This window comes from Sparus aurata, chromosome 21 (assembly GCF_900880675.1).
Source record: "Sparus aurata chromosome 21, fSpaAur1.1, whole genome shotgun sequence".
Classification (NCBI taxonomy): Eukaryota; Metazoa; Chordata; class Actinopteri; order Spariformes; family Sparidae; genus Sparus; species Sparus aurata.
Genome location: NC_044207.1, coordinates 12134224 through 12154534, shown reverse-complemented (window position 1 = coordinate 12154534; position 20311 = coordinate 12134224). Strand labels below are relative to the sequence as shown.

Here is a 20311-nt window from a genome sequence, read left to right as displayed (position 1 = left end):
TATATAGGGGTTTCTACCTCTGACCTGTCCTATCAGAGGGGGGTGAGGTATACTTACAGGTACAGCACGATAATTACCACCACCCTCCATGGCTCCAATGCTGGCAGGAATGGACTGGCTCTGGACTGTGTGGTTGATATCGATGTGGTTTCCAAGTGTCACTTGATGATGCAGGTCAGCTTTGATAAAAAAAAGTGTTTGTGAGAAAACCTTAAAGTAAAGTAAAGTATTGCATAGAGGTGATTACTTGTGCTCGTCCAACAGATTAGGAATCCGCAGATAAAGCGGCTTTCCCCTCAGAAGGAGCACTCTGTGCAGCGTTTAAAGAGCTTGAGGTAATTAAGTACATTTATACAATTTGAGGTGTTTTTTTTATAGGATAGAGAATTAATGAATGCACGCTTTACCCTTCATATGCTTATTTACTCTGCGTTAATGCATGTTGGTCTATCTGTTCTCGCTCTAAGTCATTTTGGAATGCTACAACTGTTTTCCCTATGAATGTGATACTCTGTTCAGATGCTCTGCTTGTCTGTTCCCGGGTCTCGGGGGGGCTCATCTGGTGTTTTTGTTTCCCAGGGATTCACTGGAGAGAACGCGCCTCAAGTTCTCCCTCCAGGGGGGAAAGGTCACGGCCCTCTGTCTCCAGGAGGGGGAGCAGGTGTGGGCCCTCAACATTAAAAGGGCTCTACTGAGCATGCTCCAGACCTCCCGCATGGCCTCCAAACAGGAACTAGAAAAGGAGGTGAGGGTTGATGAGGGCTGTGTTTTATCTTTTAACTGCCAAGTTTGCAAACTCACAGCAACTCCCTTGTCTTTATGGAGATTTCAAGTGCAACCACTTCTTCTCAACTGACAATACAACCTCTGCTCCTGCTACAAACAATAATTGTCATCAAGATCTTGTCATAATATGGTGCATTCACAGGGTGATTATCTGACTTTTTCTTTAATGCCTCTTTCTCAGACGGACCTGTACGGGACGTGCACCAGCAGGTATGAGAGGCGAGGACCATTACTGCTGAAGAGCAGGGATCTACAACAATGCTACCAATCCAGGCTGGCAAACTTCTGGCCCCATTCAGTACCTTTAACTGCAGATACAGTGAGTTTGCCTCTCTTTTTCCTTCATCATAAATGCATGGGAACAAGGCTACCACTGAGGACACTGAGACCATGCACCTTCTTTTGGGATTTTGGGTGCCACTTGAGGGGAGTTTATATTCTACACTTAAAGATGCACCATGTAGTGTGTTTACTGTGAACTATGTGGTTTATTGTAAGTCTTAACATTTTGAATTTTGAAAGAGAGTTGGAATTTCTTCTCCCAGACTACATAGTGTATGGGCTGAAATTAGTGCCCTTTTAAAATCATGTGCACGGTGGAGATGTTATAGTCGGATTCCAATATTTTTAGACTGTGTGCATTTAAATATGCATTTTAATATCCTTCTTTTAGGACAAATAATACATAAATGATTAAATACTTTGTTAATTTAGTTTAATTACTAGCAGTGTGGAGCCCTGAAACAAAATTCACATCTTCGTGAATGATAAAAAAAATGCCAAAGTATGTAAACACAAAACAGGAATGTCCGGTTTCGTTTGTTTTTACTTCGACCGATGACAATAATACTTACAAAAAGAAAGTATAAATACCTTACTGTGACCCTTCTGATGCATCAGTCTTGTAGATAGTTTTTTCCTGCTCTCTGATGTCTGAGTTCAAGAAAAGTGGAACTGAAAAAATGGGTGATGACGCTTGTTGTCGCCAGAGATTTCCGCACCACCGAATAAGAGGATGTCATTTTTAGCCCACTGTTGTCAATATTACATCAGTGCTTTGGCTCAACAGCTGCATTTGATTCCTGCTTCTATGACAGGAGGTTTGTGTCGTGTCTTTTTTGCTAGTCGGTGCATTCAGAGCTGCACTGTCTTCAGAGGCATGGATCTACAGTGATGCAAGAGGTCAACTGCACCGAAACCGTTTCCATGGCAACATGGTCCAGGACTGCAGGGCTGGTGAAGACCCAAACAGTGTCTACCCTGCTCCTGCTCAGAGCCCAGCCTGGGACTCCTTCAGGCACAGGTCAGGGGTAGTATTAAAGGTCCCACATTGTGAAAAGTAAGATCAACATGCCTGACACGGAAACATGGCGGCCGGTGCCTGCTCAGGCCTATGAGAGCTGACCAATTAGAGCAGTCTGATCTTACAGGAGGGAGGGGGGCCTTAAAGAGACAGGCACTAAAACTTAACTTGTTTTTTTTTTTTTACATTAAAGCATGTAAAATAAAATTCTAGCAGAGGTCTAAAATAAAGGTATAAACCTTTATGGGACCTTTAACACTTTTACAGTTACTATCAGCAAGTGTTTTACAGACATGGACCCTGATGCCTGTTCTCCCCAACGCTCATGCAGACTCTTTAGGCGTCGGTGTGCTAACTGACCTGCAGTTTGAAGACGAGGGAGCTGAGAAGCCGGGGAAAGGTAGAGCATCAACACCTCAACAAGCCAGTCAAACTGTCCGGGTGTTATGTAGCCTTACCTCAGACCCACAACTGGTGAGTTTAAACTGTATTTATGCATAACGAAAAGTTTACCTGCCTTACACTCCAGGCGCTGCAGTACCTTTTAGTTATGAATATGAATCCCCTTTAAGTAGCCGTGCCTTGCCAGACCACTTTTTGCATGTTTGTGTTTGTAAATCGTAGCTCGACCTCCCCTGAGATTTTAATGTCTACCCTCTTCATAGTCTGTTTACATAGGAAGTGTTTAAAGGAGGCCATCAGACCCAGGGCCTGACACACACTGTGATAAAATTAGTGTGTGGGGATCAGGTGATTGATGGGAAGAAGCATGTTCACAGTTCTGCAGGAGGTGATTGGTTCTGGTTGTGCAGCAACAGTTAAAAAAAAAAAAAAAAAAAAAAAGCCTATGTGTGTTTGGATCTGCTCCTAGGTGTCACAAGAATTCCTTCAACTGGCTTTCCAGCTGAGAGATCTGACCCTCTCTCAGCTCAAGGCGCTTTGGCAAGAGGCATCTTTCAAGTGCCGCAATGACTGGTCAGTGTTTCCTCAGTGTCTTGCAATGCAGTGTCTTTTGGCTCAGCGTCCACTTCTTCATCAGTGTCTCCACATGACTGTTTGAATTGCACATTTCCACAGTTGTAAATTATAGCTAATGGAAGATCTTGTGCTTGAGCTACCAGTAAATTGGATTAAAGCTGAAAGAACTCTTGTTTATGCTTTATAATGAGAAAAATACACACAGCCTCTGGCCATGTCAACAAGTTAACAAAGGACAGTCTGTGTGGGACAGTGGCCAACTTAATCAGACGCTACTCTGAGGCACAGATGAGCTGACATGCCAGAACAGGGCAGGGACTTATTATGACTGACTACTTTGACTAGAAGATGGCAAATAAACGTTTAACAAAGCATTTTGACTTCCACGGGTGTGATTAATGATATCATTAACAATGGGCGCATCACACAGGGGAAACTAAATGTAAAAGAGTGCTGTACAGAGTGGCATTTAACCAGAAACCCATTCAAAAACCCATTGACTTTGAGACGAAGGAAGTGGAAATGCAAAGATGCTTACAACTGATTTTTCCGGGTTTTAGGACTCAATGGAGGCAATGTTAAAGACAGAGTGCAACATTCTGAGAAGATTGATCTCCACTGTTATGTCTGTACGGTACTTTAACTATGAGGCCATGGCAGTAGTTAGTAGTTAGCCAGTCTGTTAGCATAGCGTAACAACTAGAATAGCTGTTTCCAGTTTTTATGCAATGCTAATGGATCTGTCAAGCATAAACTCAAAAGTTCATGAATTTACATTATATGTATTTGTACATTATATGTATTGACCAAGCGAGCAGCAGAGACTACAGGAAGCTGCTGCACCCAGCAGAGAATAGTCATATGCATGGATTAAACAAATTGGATATAATGTTTTTGTGTCAGAGAGCTTTAGCTTTAGCTTAAGCTGTCAGTGCTTGCATACAGATTTGGTTCCCTGTGAGCAGATACAGGCTAGCGTTTCCTCCCTGTTTTTATGCTAAGCAAAGCTAACGAGCTAATGGTTGCAGCTATATATTCACTGTACAAACATGAGAGTGGTATCAAGCTTCTCAACTAACTCGCTAAGAAGTGTACATTTTTCCATAACATCACATTATATGTCATGAACCACCAGAGACTGATGCTGATGTTGAATGACTCTTTGAACAGGCAGCCTTTGTTAGATGCATTACCAGCATGTGGATCTGAAAACTGCATCTTATTGCTGACTGACCTAATGAAGAGCAGAGAGCTGGAGGAGGAGCAGGCTCACGCATTTCTCTCCACCATTGCCCTTATCCCCCACCCGTCGCCACAAATCGTCGACTCCATCAATGTAGGAACTTCTTGGTTACGTTAATGATGAGCAAAGTCTCCCATCAAAGCTACTTTCTCAATTCACTCACAAGATATATTAGTCAGCACGAGTGAATGATACGTATAGCTCTTCCTGTTCCTCTGCTGTCTTGGTTAGGTCTTACTGGAGGTCCCAGAGTTGCGGTCCAAGGCGCTGTTAGCTGGATCATGTGTGGTCTATCAGTTGTGCCGGAGGTCTCAAGCCTCCTGCAGTGAACTTTCTCAGGTTCAGACCTTCATACAAACGCTTCAAAAAACCCTGATGGAGGGCAGCGAGGGAGAGCAGTCCACTCAGAGACGTACAGTAGGTGCACTTCAAATCACGACACTGAACTGTGCGATTCGATGTCCCCGGAACGCATGTTTTGAAGCAATCTTACATAAACAATGCCTCATTTGGACATAATGTGTCACCCAACAGCTTTTTTATGCACTGAAATCAGTGGGAAACATGGGTCTGTCTGCCCCAGCCTTCATTCCTCTCCTAAACCGCTTCATGCTCGGACACTCAACTGCGCTGAAGCTGAGGCTCGCTGCCGTCCAAGCCTTCAGACGCTTTCCTTGCTCAGCTGATGTGAGTCAAAACTAATACAAGTCAATGGTCTTCATGTCACAGACGCTAACTTTGTGTGTGACATAGTAATTGATTCAGGATGAGTTGAGGTGGAGGTGAAGAGGTGGGTGTCAGTCTAGCATCAGTGACTGACAGCGGTTTCCTTCCTTTAGAGATCTGTGCTGTTGCAGCTGTACCGGTCCTCCCAGGAGGATCCCGAGGTCAGAATCACAGCATACCAGCAGCTCATGCGCTGCCCTGATCTGGACGTGTTTGAAGTGGTGAAGATGACGCTGAGGGGCGAGACGTCCAGCCAAGGTCTGCCTAGACTGCTGTGGTTTGTAGCGGGGATGCCCGTAACAGTATGAGAATGTTTAGTCATGTTTCAGTGAGCTATGTAAGTCCCCTGCCAGTCATGATAGTGTTTCTGCTCTCATTGTCAAACAGGTGAAACAAGACTAAACATTGGCTCCAGTTGTTTGTTTATAGAAAGTTCTTGATCTATGTTGTTGCCTGTGTAAACCGATTGGAGTCTACCATGTTTTTCTGAAGTGCTTGAAAATGATATATGAAAGGATGTCATTTTACAAATAAAATGCAATTCCAGGAGGGAACTCACCACAAAAGGACACTCCAGCTGGCAAACAAATAATTGTAAACACTTCATGAGGTTACCAAGTCTCATGTTATTTATGTTGCACCTTTGTGGTGGTGTTTGCTATAATGACTCTTTTCGTACTTGTTCATCCTCTCGTTCTGTTTGCCAGTATAACCATATACGCTCTTCTGCTTCTTCAGTGGGCTCGTATGTGTGGAGTCACCTGACCAACGTCCTGAGGAGCGAGGACCCCATGAAGCAGCCACTAATCGAGTCACTCCCTGATGATATTATCAGCAGGGACTTTGAGGCTGAGTTTCTGAAATACTCTTCCTATTCAGACTACACTGTTTCATCCGGTAGCGGCGGCTTCCCTTCAGCTTCAATTTAAGTAAAATAACATTCGTGCCCGTACTTTCCATGATTCAAAAAACACTTCTCTGCTTTTTTTGTTTCAGGCATGGGAGTCACAAACGTGGAGACGTCTTTGGTTTTCTCTCCCAAATCGTTTCTACCCAGATCAGCCACTGCCAACCTGACAGCATATTTTTATGGTAGAGCCCACAACCTCCTGGAAGTGAGTTTGATTTCGATTCAACTGTTATTCCTAAAGTCATATTAGTGGCTCACAATACTGTGTCACAGTCATGTTTTTTTGTTCCCCAACTCAGGTCGACCTTCACGTTGAAAACGCCGAGCCGCTTTTGAAGAACATTTTCAGTCACTCTGATGGAGAGTCTGCAGATGAAAGTCGAAAAGATGTGCGGTCCGAAGAGGAGAGGAGGACGAGAAGGAGAACAGATGATGGCCACAGAGGAGACAGAGAAAAATGTTTGTCCAGCACCAACAGTTACCTGGACAAGGCCAGGGCCATGGTGAGGTCACTGTGACTGTTGTGAGACAGTCGTCTCTACTGGGCCGGTGTCTTAGGTGAAGAGGCAGGGCAGCAGGTTTCAGATCCAAGCTTGGTCAGATTGGATAAGACCCGACAAACACTGGTACAACAGGTGGACAGTAGCAATTTTTTTTGTTGAATAACGTACTGTTCATGCATTTTGTAAAATGACGATATAGTTAAAGCAACATTATGTAACTTTTTTACCTTAAAATCATTAAGGGTCTTGTAACAGGGTGAATGGCGTCTCTGTCTCAGACAGTCCGCCCCCCCCATCACTTGTTTCTGCACTATGTAGCTTCAGTGAGGGTGTAGGATCACAGCGTTACATACATGTTTACTTCAACATACAAGTTGAAACATCTTGAATTGGTTTAAAATACTTTTAACGATACATTTAGAAAAATATCAAGTCAAGAGGCATTTTTATAACATAAGATTTCTGTTCATGTGAAAATAAATAACGTTTTGCACTGAGGGAAGGTGATGTCATGTAGTGATGACATGTTTTTGATTTGTCTTTTCCAGTTGTTTGGGAGCAGGAGAGCAGAGGAGAGCGGGCCTGACTGTTGGGTTGGTGTGAAGGTGTTTGGCAATGAGCTCAGCGTTTTCACATGTGCAGATCTCTACGACCAAATCAACCAGCTGTCGCTGAGCGTGGCAGGACTGGCTGTCAAACTGCTCAAGGTGCTTTTTTAAAAAACGTTTTATTTAATCTTAATTTTACCAGAAAAACTCCCACTGAGATTCAAAATCTGTTTTCACAATGTTCTCCAGGCCAAGGCAGCTACATAAAAAGTTTCACATAAAGGGACAAACGGCAAAGCAACAGACATCGAACATGCAGCATGTACATCAATAATTGTACCAGTGTGTTTTCTCCTGTGTTCAGTCTGCCTTCCTCTTCGTCCTCCAGGGTCACGAGGTTCAGCTGAACCACAGGGCCGTGCTGATGACAGAGGAGCTGCTTTTACCCTCTCTGTCTGGTTTGCCCGTCAAAATGGGCATCAACATGACCTCCCTTCTTTCTCTGCGTCTGAAGGGCAACATCAACTACAGGGATACTTCTCACTTCTCCCTGACTGGTTACATCAAACCCAAGTACTTCCGCATTACCGCTTGCAACAGGGGCTACAAGTTGGACATTTTTCTCGGCAACTGTGCTCAATAACCGGTGTCTCTCTCCTCAGTGCACATGTGGGGCTGTCTGCCAGGATGGGGGTTGACGGTGCTTTGGGTCAGGCTGCAGTGGACTGGGTCTCAGAGCTGAGGAGCTCCACCAGCCTGGATGGAAGTGTTGAGATGCAGGAGGGACGGGATCTCAGGGTCACACTTAACACGCCAGAGGACGTCATGGACATCATCTCTGTCAGGTAAGTGTCCACCTTTCAAGTAGTTACACCATTTCAAAATGTCCTTTGATAGATCTTATGTGCCGTTGAATGTTTACCAGCCCCAACAGCATCACCTGGTTATGTTTTCAGTTTGTGAGCCTGTGTGTGCGTGTGTGCGTGTGTGTCTGTCATCATAGCACATTGTAGTCCTGGTGACACCTTTTGTGTGGGTTTTTTCTCTTTTTTTTTGTGGGAACTAACACAGAAGCCATTTTGAGTATTTTGCCAGGTGTTTATATAAGCAAGGGGGCCAGAACATGGTAGGTAGGAAGTAGGAAAGGGGTCAGTGGCCCCCAGCTCTCTGGCACTGGCCTACATTTGTTAACGTTGCAGATCACTGTAACAGTTACAATCATTCTCATCCACTCTACCATAGCCATTATTGTTTTAATTTTGTCTCTCCGTTGGTCTCTGGACTGATTTTTGTCAGCACGATGGCATCACAACCCTGTTTGATACAGTCATGTAGATGAGATTGAAATTACAGCCCAGTTCGAAGACGGCCGTGGTCAGTTGAAGGAGGTCTCAAGTGTGGACCTAACAGGGAGAATCTGATTACAGCATTCATTCCTATGAAAGCTGCCGAGTGGCACATGAAGCCAAAAAAGCTCAGCCTCTTGGGTATGTAATTACTTGGATCTCACGCACTGAGGGTCCCATGGAGCATGCGTACGAAGGACCACTGGCAACGGAGCTGGCTAACTTCAGCTTTAGCCAAAACTTGAATAGGGATAAAGTGGTTTAATCGTTTAGACTTGTCAAATGTTATTGGAGTAAATGGTATATGGTAAAAAAGTCCTCTTTGGCTGCAGTGCACCACTTCACGTTTTAATTACACTGTTTGGCCACTGCGAAAACGAGTTTCAAAGCCTGGCACTGTTCCTGGCAACTTTCCCACATTCGTATATTCCTCGAGACAGATGTTGTAGTGGGAACTAACATAGAAGTGGTTTTGACTGCTTTGTCAGGTATTTATATGTAGTTCTGTCCGTCTGTCTTAGGAAACTATTGTTGTGTGTAGCTTAGATCAAATGAAGGCCAAATTTGAATATGGATGTGGTCCAACCCAGGAGTACTGAGTACTCTGTAATAATGCAAGAAGGTCTCTTGGTAGATAACAGAAATATCGCTTCTACCTATTTCATGGCCGAAGAGAGCTTCTAAATGTATTAAGTGGGCAAAAAACTATATAAAAATAAATAAAAATAGTTTGGACAGAGCTGTTTTTACATATTTTAGCCTCTTTGCTTTAGACCGAAAAGAATTATTAACTGCATTACCATTAAAAAATTATAAACATTATATACAGTGTTTATTATCATGTAAAGTATTTAAGTTATTTGATTCTTGGAAAGTTCTCATTGTGTTATTTTTGCCCAGTGATTACAGTGTGCACCTTTAATTATTTTGCAGAATTTTTTTCATACACTTTTATTTATTATGTTTAGTAGGTTGCTTGAAAATGTTGGCATGATGAGTATAACGACAGAAAAAGCTCAACTGAGCACAAAATAACCAAAACAAAACAAACATGTTCATAACATTGCAGTTTTGAGAGGTGATACCGACAGAGTGTGTGTCAATTTCCTGTTCACCAGCTCCAGAGTGTTTCAGCTCAGTGGAGACCACAGAGAGGAGATAAAGGGGCCAAAGAGTCGAGTCCAGAAGACCACCTGCACACCAAAGACGTGTAAGTTCTCATACGCCGTCTACAGCCTTAATAAAATTATTGTTGGACGGTTTGTAGCAGATTTACATCCCAAAACTTACTCTTTTGATTGTAACTGAATATTAACTTTTTGGAAATACCACAGCATGTTGCCTTTTTAAAGCCAGTGCCCTGATATTTATTGCTGTTTTACTTTTTTAGTCTACACGTGTGCCATTTATTATATTGAAGTATACTGCATACAGTGTTGGGGAAACTACTTTGCAAGCGTAACTTGTAAAACTACATCTAGTTCAGTCTGGTAGTAGTTTGAACAAACTACATTTCTAACCCTGGAGAAATGTAATTTGTAAAACTACTGCTAAAATAAAGTAGCTTTAGCAACTACTTATACTCATTATACTCATTTAACTCGGTGTTAAATAAATCAACATATGGTGTATGTGAAACAAAATATAATAGCTTACACAAAATTCACATGTCAGAAGAAATATGCCTCTCAACTCGAGAGGAAAAAGTTGAAGAAAGTCAAAATTATTGTTGTTTTCGGCTTGCAGGGCTAGCCGTGAACATGTAGGTCGTGTCTGTAGATGCATCTATATCCAACGTGTACATGCTCAAATATGGCCGTGGTTGGGCTGGCTCGTTCCGGGGCGCATTGGTGGTAGCAGGAGGGTTGTCCATGACGTGCTTGTGCCATATGAACACTGTCTTCCTTCGCACAAAGACCCACCCACTCTGTGAAGTATTTGAGTGCTGCCAGGGCAAGCTAATCAGTGGCAGCGCTGGCTTAGCATGTCATGACATGTTTCATGCCTTTTTTCAAAGAATAATAAAATAAAATTTATGTTATATAGTTCTTTTTAAAATAAAAAAATATTTCATGTTATTTGTCAAAACTGTGGTTTGTAAATTGAGTAGTTAAACTACAAAAAATGACCTAAAAAGTAGTTGAAGTACTTGACGCAGCACAAAATATGATTGTAGTTTAACTACCAGCAAGTTACAGCAAATTGTAGTTAAGCTATGTAACTACATGTAGTTTACGTCTCCCCAACACTGACTGCATATCATTTAATAACTTGTGCCCTGTCATGATAAAAGATGATTTTACTAAGAGCTGATACTGGCTGTCAGTATTTCCAGTCCACTGTTGGATACTATTTGTCCATACTTGTCTATCATGTGACTGTTCATGTTTATATGTATTTGAGTGTGAGCCCGATGGCAGGTCAATTATATTCAGTTTTATTTATCTGACGTATCCAATGTAATTATGCATCACAACATTTATCAAATAAGTTTAAGGGGCAATAAGAATTTAGTAAAACTAAAATGATAAAAATAATGTTAATAAAAAGCAGAATTGACATTATGATGTCTGGGTATTGTGTTGTAGAGATATCAAATGAAGTTAGCATGCTAACCAGCTAGCTCCGGTCCTTCCTGGTGGAGCTCCTGAGCTAGAGATGTAAACACTAATGCTCACCTGGTCCCTGAGCCCCAAGTCTGAGCTGCACAGCCAACTGAGCTAACTAGCTAAGGGCAGCTACATTTAGCAGCAGTTAGCGGTTAGTCTGGTGATATGCTGCCCCCTTACTGTTTTGAGTATGAATTTTACAGGTGACCAATTCATAAAATCAGCTCTGATTGTGTGAAAGATGGTCTGACTTTCTCTGATGATCACATTGGTTGTAATAACAGTTCGGTTCTTTACCAAACACTGAGCTCTGCTTCCTCACAGGGTCCAAGATGGTCGGCTGGCAGCTCTGCTCCAATGCCTCTTACCCGTCACTTGCTGCAGGTATTTCCCTCCCTCCTCCAGGACCAGCCCACCTCTCCCTGAGGCTGCTAAAGCTGGACAGAGGCCTCCATTACTACCTGCTGGAGGCCGCCTACTCACTGCTCGCTCAGGTGACATTATATGATGTAAAGGACATTAAAAGTGAGAGTAGGATTGTAGAGTTTTTTTTATATATACCGTATATATATTTGTGTGCGATCTTTTCACTTAGTCTCACAGTTGCTGAATTGCCCCATCTTATATTTCAGAGAGGCACCTGGCTCCCCAGAGAGGCCTCCATCCACCTCCTCCTGGCCACACCTCAGTCCTCCATCCCCAGGGACATGTCTCTGGACCTGAGCTTCAACCCTCACAGACTGCTGCTGAGGATCACCCATCCTCTGAAAACCATCCACATACAAGGTCGGTCACAGGGGAGCACCAAAAGACCCAACCACATATGAGGGTCTAACGCTGAAAATGGTTTGTTGTTTTTCTCAGGTCAGCTTGAACAAGAGCGGAACATAAAGTCAGGGAAGCTGGAGCTGCTGATTGATGGTTCTCATTACTACATCATGGTAAGTATTGAGGTGATATGTTGTGATTTAAAGAGCTAATAATACAAACTCCATAACTGAATAAATTGTTGTGTAAATGTAAATGTAAATATTAATGTAAACTTCGCCACTGAATAAACAAACTGTTCTCAGAGGAAAATAAGGTCCCCAGAACACTGTTTGAAGCTAGAAAGGTGGCAGGGTCCGCCACATATAAACAAAGTACAACGGTATGAAACTGTGTTGGTTTGTTTAGTCAGTTTATTCAGTCATGAAAAACAGAGTTTGTGTATTTCATTTGTTTAGGCTTAAAAACACCGTCAGTGAAGATCTCTCTTTTTCTTCCTAAAAACTACATACTGCACCTTTAATCTGAAAATGATTTTCTAGTTATAAAAGATGTTAATTAGTTTGTCATCTTTAGGGGTTGGTCGACACTCAGACCCTCCTGTCAGAGCAGCGGACACGCTATCACCTTGAAGCCAAAATGGCCGCTCATGGACATCCCATGATCGTCTCTGCTAATGTTACTCGTGGACTTGGCAGAAAGACCAGCTTCTCTGCCACCGTGAAGAACGTTTTCAGAGAAACTGCATCACTGTCAGGTATCCAACCAACATGACAAAATCATATTCATTTATTACCTCTAGAAACACAACTTTTATATATCTAAAATGTCAATTCTTCCACATCAGTGGTCCTGGAGCGCAGGCGGGACGGCAGCAGCAGGCAGTACTCTGTGGAGGCGGAGCTGCTGTTACCCGGTGTGGTTGGCACCAGGATGCTGGGACTGATGGAGCAGAAGGGCTCACTGTGGAGCTCCGCCCTCAGGCTCAAATATGGTCTGGGAGGTGAGGGATAGAAAAACAAACTGCGTTAAGTTGTGATACAGAAGTTGTCCACGGAAATTCTTTGGAAAAGGGCAGGCACTTTAATTAAATACTTGGCAGGTGATTGGATGAATCATCTGTCTGTAATCGTCTATCAGGGCCTGACTCCAACCAATCAGATCAACAGATCCACCAACATTCAGATCACATTGATTTCAGTATGTTGCTTATACTTGCCACCAGGAGCCCCCTGATTGTTAATTTTAAAAGAAATTAAGAAGTTTCCTAGAAGATGAGACATCTTCTGTGAGAAAATCAGTTTCTCCTGACCTTTGACCCCCTCACAGGTGATGCCCGACACCTGCGTCAGGAGTGCTACACATCTCAGAGACTAAGGAGTGAGAGGGACGCAAACCTCACATACATCATGAGAGCAGATCATGAGTTCTACTGCTCCAACACCGCTCCTATCAACCACAAGGTAACTGCTGGAGACGTGAACCCACTGGATGACACACGCTTTTAAAGTGAATCTTAGTCCAATACTTCCAGGTGGATATCCTCTCTGTGTTTTAACAGCTTGGTTGTTTCTGCAGATCCACCTCAGGCACGAGGAGAGCGCCAGCCACGTCAAATCCGCCGTGGACATGAGCTACGGCAAACACTGGGATGAGATCAACAACAAACGCACACTCCTCCTGAGCCAGTCCTTTAAAAACCAGAGCACACAAAACCACACCAGCTACACACTGGAGGTGGGCAGTGCTGCATCTGTAATGGTTCTGTGTTCTCATCTGCAGTGAGACGATCCTTTGACACGCAGTTTTTAATTAGAAAAGAGAAAGATCTCCACTGACTGATTTCCATTTTTTTTATGACTGAATAAACTGAGTAAACAAACTGACCATAAAGGACAACACAACTTCATACTGTTTCCCTTTGTTTATATGTGGCGGACCCTGCCCCCTTTCTAGCTTCAAACCTTATTTTCCTCTGAGAACCGCTTGTTTATTCAGTTATGTATTACTGACTCATTAATATTGTGAAAATATTAGAGCTTGAATTTCTTCTCCAAAACTACACAGTGCCCCTTTAAAAGCATTTTTCTTTTTTTTTTATTCCAGTTCATTTTCCAGGTGCCGGAAAAAAATTTAAACTACAGGACTCAGCTTCTTCATTCTCACCTGAGACAGGTTGGGTCTGAGTGCAGCACTCACCTTAAAGTCAACTACAACAACCTGATGCCGCTGGTGGCAGGATTACACTGGAAAAGCCCTCCCAGAGACACCCTGCCGAAAAAATGGGAAGGTAAGACGAGGTGCGATGCCTGTGAAGTGTTTTTCTTCCTGCAGTGAGAAACCGATCAGCATCATGTCTGTCTTTTTATCTTCCAGGCACATTCAACATGGACACTCCGTGGCTTTACATCTACACTGTGCACAAACTGAGCCAGCAGCCGCGCCACACGCTCCATCTCACGTCGGAGCTCACAGCCAGTAAGTGGCTGACCATCCGCAGCCTCCTGCTGGAAGGTTTCTACAGGGACAGGGGCAGGGAGAGGGAGGCCCGTCTGAAGCTCTACACACCAGCTGTCACCTACATCCAAGTAAGTGGAGGACAGGAGAGGAGAGGCCGCTCCACCTGAACAGCTGTAGAACAAAATCCGAAGTGCTTTGAAACAACAAGGCAATCCAAGCACATAAAATGTAAGAAAGCGTAACAAACAAGGCAGGGAATATTGACAAGTCTTTATGAAAGTGGCTTAATCCTTTCTACAACTCAGCTGCAGTGTGTGAGTAACAGCCAATGAGAGGCAATCACGAGACCTGACAGGTGAGACTAATAGAAAAAACTTAAATAGCATGAGATAACATATAAATGAACATGATACGTAGAAAAAAGTACAAGAAAACAATGCAGCAGGAGTGATCAAAAGTCATACTTGAGTAAAGGATAAGATATTACTTTGGTAAATGTGAAAGTTGACAATATCAGTAGACAAACAATCTTGAAGTAATTGTTATTTAATGTGCTTTAATACCAAAAGTACAAGTAAAAGTAAATTTTATGTATATTCACATGTATGTACTGTACATACTTTTAACTTATAAAAGTATAAAAGTATAAAAGTATTATATGTAAAGTAGCAGAACATGGAAATACTCAAGTAAAATACAGTATTTGAGAAAATGTACTTAGTCACATTCCATCACTATCAGATACAATATTATGATCTGTAAAAACATTGAAAATACCAAATGTTTAAATTCCATGCTAGAATTAAATAATTATCAAGATAATTTAACAATTTCATGATATTTGAGGTGAACATGGGGGCGGGGTTATCGCCTCCCCAGAGACCACCAGAGGTTTGAACTATTAAAATTACACTACAACATTTTAACACATGCATGTCCTCTGCTCCTCCAATTCCTCCGTGCTTCCTCAGGCTGGAGGGTGGAGCGTTGAGGGGAAGCGAAGTGTAAAGGCCTCCGCCTCCTTAAGCTCATTGTGGACTCCACCCGTGAGAGGAGACGTCTCTCTGGAAGCCTCTAAATCCAGCTACACCCTGCAGATGGCCTCCGCCTACGGCAAGCACAATATCAGCCTCGCTGCTGCCCTGAACACTGTGGAGAAGGTGGGTGGCAATACTGGGCTTCGTCCGTGGTGTGGATGTGTTAAGTTAAATGTTTTTAACACGTTTGAATAATCTCTGCTTCTTTAAGAATCTGAAAAAGAGGCAAGCGATGCTGAAGATGAGCTTCTCAAAGCCGAAGAGCCCGTCCACAGAACTGGAGTTGGAGGGAGTCATAGAGGAGCTGAGGAGGGACAAGAAGATGTATCAGAAAACAGCAATGCTTCAGCTCAGGTCTGTGCCTCAATCTGATCGATTTGTAATCTGATTGTTTGTAAAAATTGCGTTTTATTTTTAATTTTGTTATCATGAAAAAATACAATGAACATTACTGGCTCATCGCACAGACAGCCCTTACAGACCTTCCCTCAGACTCTTTTCCTGCGGGAGACCTTTACCGTCGACCTCCTCAAAGGCCTCTACATCCTGGAGTCGAAGGCTGGTTTCCAAGGCAACAGAGAGGTCATCCACACCCTCACCCTCGGCTACCAGCCGCCGAGCCCTTTTGTAAGTTAAGAGCGAGTCAGTCCAAACACAAAGTGAGTGAGTATTTGATTACTGTTTTCAGGGATTTTTTTTTACTTTTTGTAACTCTTCCAATATTCAGGTTTGTTCTGCGCTGATCCATCCTTTCAGCTCCGACACAGTTCCGTCAGACTCAGAGATCTGTGTGACTGTAACCAGCAACCAGGTAACCAACCATATGATGCCCATTTTCAAGCTCATGCTTTCATGTTATGTGTCAACAAGAAAATATTTATATTCTTTGTTTGAAAAAAATTAAAAATATTCTCACACCGTCCATTGCTGCATCATTTCTATTCACCATCTTGAATGCTCCGTTCTCATGTCTCTTTAAGGCCCCCCTCCCCAAAAACGCCAGGCTGCTCTGATTGGTCAACTCTCAAAGGCCTGAGCAGGCACTGCCTATTGTGTGTTTCTGCATCAACACTGCTACTTTTTTTTGCTCGGCGCGCTATGACGACCTCCTTCTCACCCTCAGACAAGCATGTGTAGCAAGACTCACGTCAAAGAGAAAGATGTGTTCAGATTATTGCCAAATTAGTAAAGCTATGTTAGCACTCTGTTGGTACTGTAGGGCGATAAACTATTTACAGTGGGCCTTTTGACCACTACCCAGGAAGAGTGTGTCATCAGTTAAAGGGTAATGCCACCGATTTTAAACATTTGAAGTATGTTTACAGTTCTTTGGGTGTTCACCTGCATATGTGGAAAAAAAAGGAGTTTAAAGCCTTTTGTGGCGGAAGCTGCATGTAATCTGGTACATAACCTCCAGTGATGTCACTCAGTGATTAAGTTGCATTGTGGGTAATGTAGGCTCAATACGGACAGTTTGCAAACTTCGGAACGTGGCACCTACATTACCCACGATGCTGTGGCTAACACGTTGATTATACAGCTTGTGTGCAGTTCTCTGCGTGTTTTGATATTTGAAAGTATTTATATAGCAGCTAGACCTGCTTTCTAGCAAAAAAAAAAAAACATAACAAGAAAATCTCACTTTTGATAGTATGGGATGTTTAAAGGAGACAGGGATCCTGATTGAACACAAAAGTTGTTGAAAACTGAATCTAATTCCACATATCATTGAGTTCATGTTGCTCTGACACACATTTTCTCAAATCTTAATCTTGTGTTTCTTAAGATAGTGAACATGTATCTGAATTACAGACAATTATGTATGAAATTGGTACATAAAACATGGAGAGCTTTATGAGAAATGAATGTAATTTGATGTTAGAGCTATTCAAAATGGTGTGTTGAATTTGAATATTAAATCAGTGTATGCATGATTGAAGTCGAGTGAAATACTTGTCGATGTGATTATAAAATGCGGAAAATGTATTTTAATCATTACTTATAGGGAAAATGTTGGGAACATTTGTGTATATAATGCATTTTATATGGCCCACTCCTTTTCAGACCCAGAAAGACATACAGGGGAGGTTACGTGTTGGGAGCAAAGAGAGACTGACTTTCTTTGGACAAGCTCAGTTGAACCCTGTGCACTCAAATCACCAGGCGATAAAGGTCAGAGCCAACTTCAGCCATCAGCTTGAGGTAAGCCGACTGCATTTTAATATTATTTATTATTATCATTATTATTATTCACAATTGCCAACTGTTTGAATATGTCTGTACATTGGTGGTATGGTGATTGCAGTCAGCAGTCAGCAAGCGATGCAAGCTCGACCTCTGACAGTGTACAGTATAGTTTACAGTAGAAAAAGGCCAACTTGTGACCAGCTCACTGTTATTACTGTTACAGCTGCAGCTCCCCTCCTCTGCTGCAGTGGAGGGAAATGTATGCTGGAACCCCAAGAACAACACTGACTTTGATTATCAGGCCAGAGGTAAACTGAGAGTAGAGCGACAGCAGTGCCAAGTGAGTAAAACCAACTCTGTATTTTGATTATTGCCTGTTTAAAAGGGCAATATGTAAGATTTAGCCAATTGTCTAATCCATATTCCAAACATAAAGTGGGCAGTATATCACCAAAATAATTGCTAACTGCAGCTAACTGCAGCTGCTGTTTGATGAATGGGTTTTTTTACTTTTCTAGCTTTCTGTACAGCTCAATGGAACATCAGGCAGAGTCGTTCTTTATTCGTCTCTCAGCCATCCCTTCAAATCAAAGATTCCCAAAACATTAGAGGTCGGCCACTTCTGTGTTAAGTCAAATCTTTTAATTTAGTAGTCTCTAAAAAGTTTTACATCAAATTCAGTTTATGGAATCTGAGCTGTTGTGTTGTTTGGCTGTTTTTATCATGCTCAGGTCAGAGCCACAGCAGACATTTCTACAGAGGCTGGTAGAGGAAGTAGCTCAGTGAGTGTGAGGGCTGATGGGAAAGACAGGGTGAAGCTGGACGCCCAGGTTTCACACTCCCTCCAGAGAGGAGAAAGAACCGTGGGGCTGAGGGTTAATGTATCCCAGAGCCTGCTGCATTCTCCCACTGACCTGCATGTAAACATGTCCGCCAACATGTCCTCAGACAGGTGTGTGGATCCACCCGGCTGAGGGTTTTATCACTTTGTCTCCATAAGATATACTCTGACAGTCATGTGTCCAGTAAACCATCTCTTTGTGAACTTTTGAACTCATTCTGCCTCCTCCAGTGTGTCTCTACATGGCTCCTATAAACAGGGGCACGAGGCTCTGCTGGCCCAGGTCAAAGGCTCTCTAAAAACCACACAGGGTCTCCAGCTGGCTGTGTCCGGGGACCTGAGGCACTCCATGGCCAACCTCGCTGTTTTGCCTCCAGTGCTGGGGTTGGATGGGGCGCTTGGACAGTCTGACACACTCATTGAAGGTAAAGGGTTATTTAAAAATACAAATTAAACTAATTTAATATTACATGACAGCACATTCTGACATTCAGCTGTCCTTACTGGGAGTCATTTTTTTATTTAATGTAATTGCAGGACAGGTGAGAGTTAGAGTGATGGAAACCTTGTACAATGTGGAGCTAAGACATCAGGAGGATCCCGGAGATGCTTCGGGTAGAGAAGATGAAGAGAGCATGTTGGGAAAGAAATTCCATGTGACCCGTGATTGGCTGTGTGTTCGGATGGGGGCGGAGCATTTGTGCGCAAATGTGAGCCGCAAACTGGCGGATCGAGGGACGGGTGAGATTCACACCCGACTATCTCACTCTTTCCACCTGCTCAACGCCTCGGGTAATCATTACTTCATAAATAACATGTTATATTTCATACATTGGAATCTCTTCTGATCTCTCAGTTTCTTTGTCTTCTGGATGCAGGTGTACCTGACAACAGTAGTGCCCAGGTGAGGTGGGCCAAGGATGGCATTCGACTGTCAGTCCTGGCAGAGCTGCAGGCTGGAGCTGAACATCTAAAAGCTGAGTTTAACGGAGGAAAGACAGAACATGTTATCCCTCGGTGGGAGTACTTCTCCAGGCTGCAGCATCAAGTCAAAGCCCTGCTGAAAAGAGGCGTATCAAGCTCCATACAAGCCAAAGCACATTACCAGGTATTTGTCCATCTGCAGCAAGTTCTGTTTTTTAAAAGAGCCTTTGTTATCATTCTCATTTGTATGTTTTACTTCCCACTGTAAGTTGGAAACAGAAGGACTGGACACGGGCTTTGTCCTTCACATGGGCGACGAGAGAACGGTTGAGGCCCTTTTAAACATTGGATCAAAAAACAGCACAGCTCTAATGGCAGTGTCCCTGTGGCAACAGATGAACCTGCTCCAGGGATTCATACCCAGCTCCCTGCAGGTACATTTGACACAATTTAAGCTCATTTGCAGAATTCTGCCCCTGAATGAAAAATGAGAACGTTGACTGTGTCTTTCTTCAACTCAACCTACAATCTTTGCGTACTTGTGGAGCATCGCTTGTCAGTCTTTTGCACATTGAGCTGTACGACCAACATCACAGGCGAGGACAATCTGTAAAGCTGTGTGTCAACATATAACTATGATAACAATAGCACTTACCTTTTTTACATTGTTATGCTCCCAAATTAAAACAATAATATTTGTAGCCTGCATGTAGAACCTTAACCAGTTAAAGGAATGAGAGAGAGGATGACTGGTTGCTCTATTTAACACAACGCAGGCAAAAATATTGTTGGAAAACAGACAGGAGAAAACACAAAGAAAATATCAAAAAACTAGGAAGGAAATATTACAAAGCCTTTAAAATAATGTGTAAAGGGGCAATTGTTAAAAAAGCCAGCATGTTCTGACCATTAAGTCTTCATCAGTGTTTTTTTTTTGAATTCTTGAAATGCCTTTGGAACAAGTAAAAGGAATAGCTTGGCATTTAAAAAAATATTGCTAAAAGTAAGCTTTAGAGAGCCAGGCTAGTTTTCCCTGCTTCCAAGCCCTTTATGCTAAGCTAAGCTTTTTTTTTACTACTTACTTACTGTACAGACACAAAACGTGGCATCAAGCCTGTTATCTAACGGCAAGAAAGATATTG

At 42.7% G+C, this 20311-nt stretch overlaps 1 protein-coding gene across 3 annotated transcripts in view; it reads left to right on the top strand.

The window, feature by feature from the left end:
- The window catches only part of LOC115573083 (uncharacterized), a 44450-nt gene that overhangs the window by 574 nt on the left and 23565 nt on the right, over positions 1-20311 (top strand). For 2 of the 3 annotated variants that reach the window (XM_030403708.1, XM_030403707.1), the window contains exons 3-41: positions 8-174; positions 265-335; positions 580-745; positions 968-1105; positions 1912-2089; positions 2421-2563; positions 2961-3064; positions 4238-4403; positions 4542-4727; positions 4845-4997; positions 5150-5294; positions 5775-5933; positions 6033-6151; positions 6246-6449; positions 6998-7156; positions 7386-7570; positions 7660-7842; positions 9462-9553; positions 11277-11446; positions 11585-11738; positions 11817-11893; positions 12297-12477; positions 12568-12723; positions 13050-13183; positions 13299-13457; positions 13827-14010; positions 14097-14308; positions 15152-15340; positions 15429-15571; positions 15685-15844; positions 15945-16028; positions 17282-17419; positions 17628-17744; positions 17923-18015; positions 18136-18356; positions 18477-18670; positions 18783-19037; positions 19124-19353; positions 19439-19603. In XM_030403708.1, coding sequence (XP_030259568.1) covers positions 8-174; positions 265-335; positions 580-745; positions 968-1105; positions 1912-2089; positions 2421-2563; positions 2961-3064; positions 4238-4403; positions 4542-4727; positions 4845-4997; positions 5150-5294; positions 5775-5933; positions 6033-6151; positions 6246-6449; positions 6998-7156; positions 7386-7570; positions 7660-7842; positions 9462-9553; positions 11277-11446; positions 11585-11738; positions 11817-11893; positions 12297-12477; positions 12568-12723; positions 13050-13183; positions 13299-13457; positions 13827-14010; positions 14097-14308; positions 15152-15340; positions 15429-15571; positions 15685-15844; positions 15945-16028; positions 17282-17419; positions 17628-17744; positions 17923-18015; positions 18136-18356; positions 18477-18670; positions 18783-19037; positions 19124-19353; positions 19439-19603 — 6134 coding nt within the window. Of the gene's footprint in view, positions 1-7; positions 175-264; positions 336-579; positions 746-967; positions 1106-1911; positions 2090-2420; positions 2564-2960; positions 3065-4237; positions 4404-4541; positions 4732-4844; positions 4998-5149; positions 5295-5774; positions 5934-6032; positions 6152-6245; positions 6450-6997; positions 7157-7385; positions 7571-7659; positions 7843-9461; positions 9554-11276; positions 11447-11584; positions 11739-11816; positions 11894-12296; positions 12478-12567; positions 12724-13049; positions 13184-13298; positions 13458-13826; positions 14011-14096; positions 14309-15151; positions 15341-15428; positions 15572-15684; positions 15845-15944; positions 16029-17281; positions 17420-17627; positions 17745-17922; positions 18016-18135; positions 18357-18476; positions 18671-18782; positions 19038-19123; positions 19354-19438; positions 19604-20311 lie in introns of those variants that run through there. The other variant, XM_030403709.1, reaches the window with a different exon arrangement.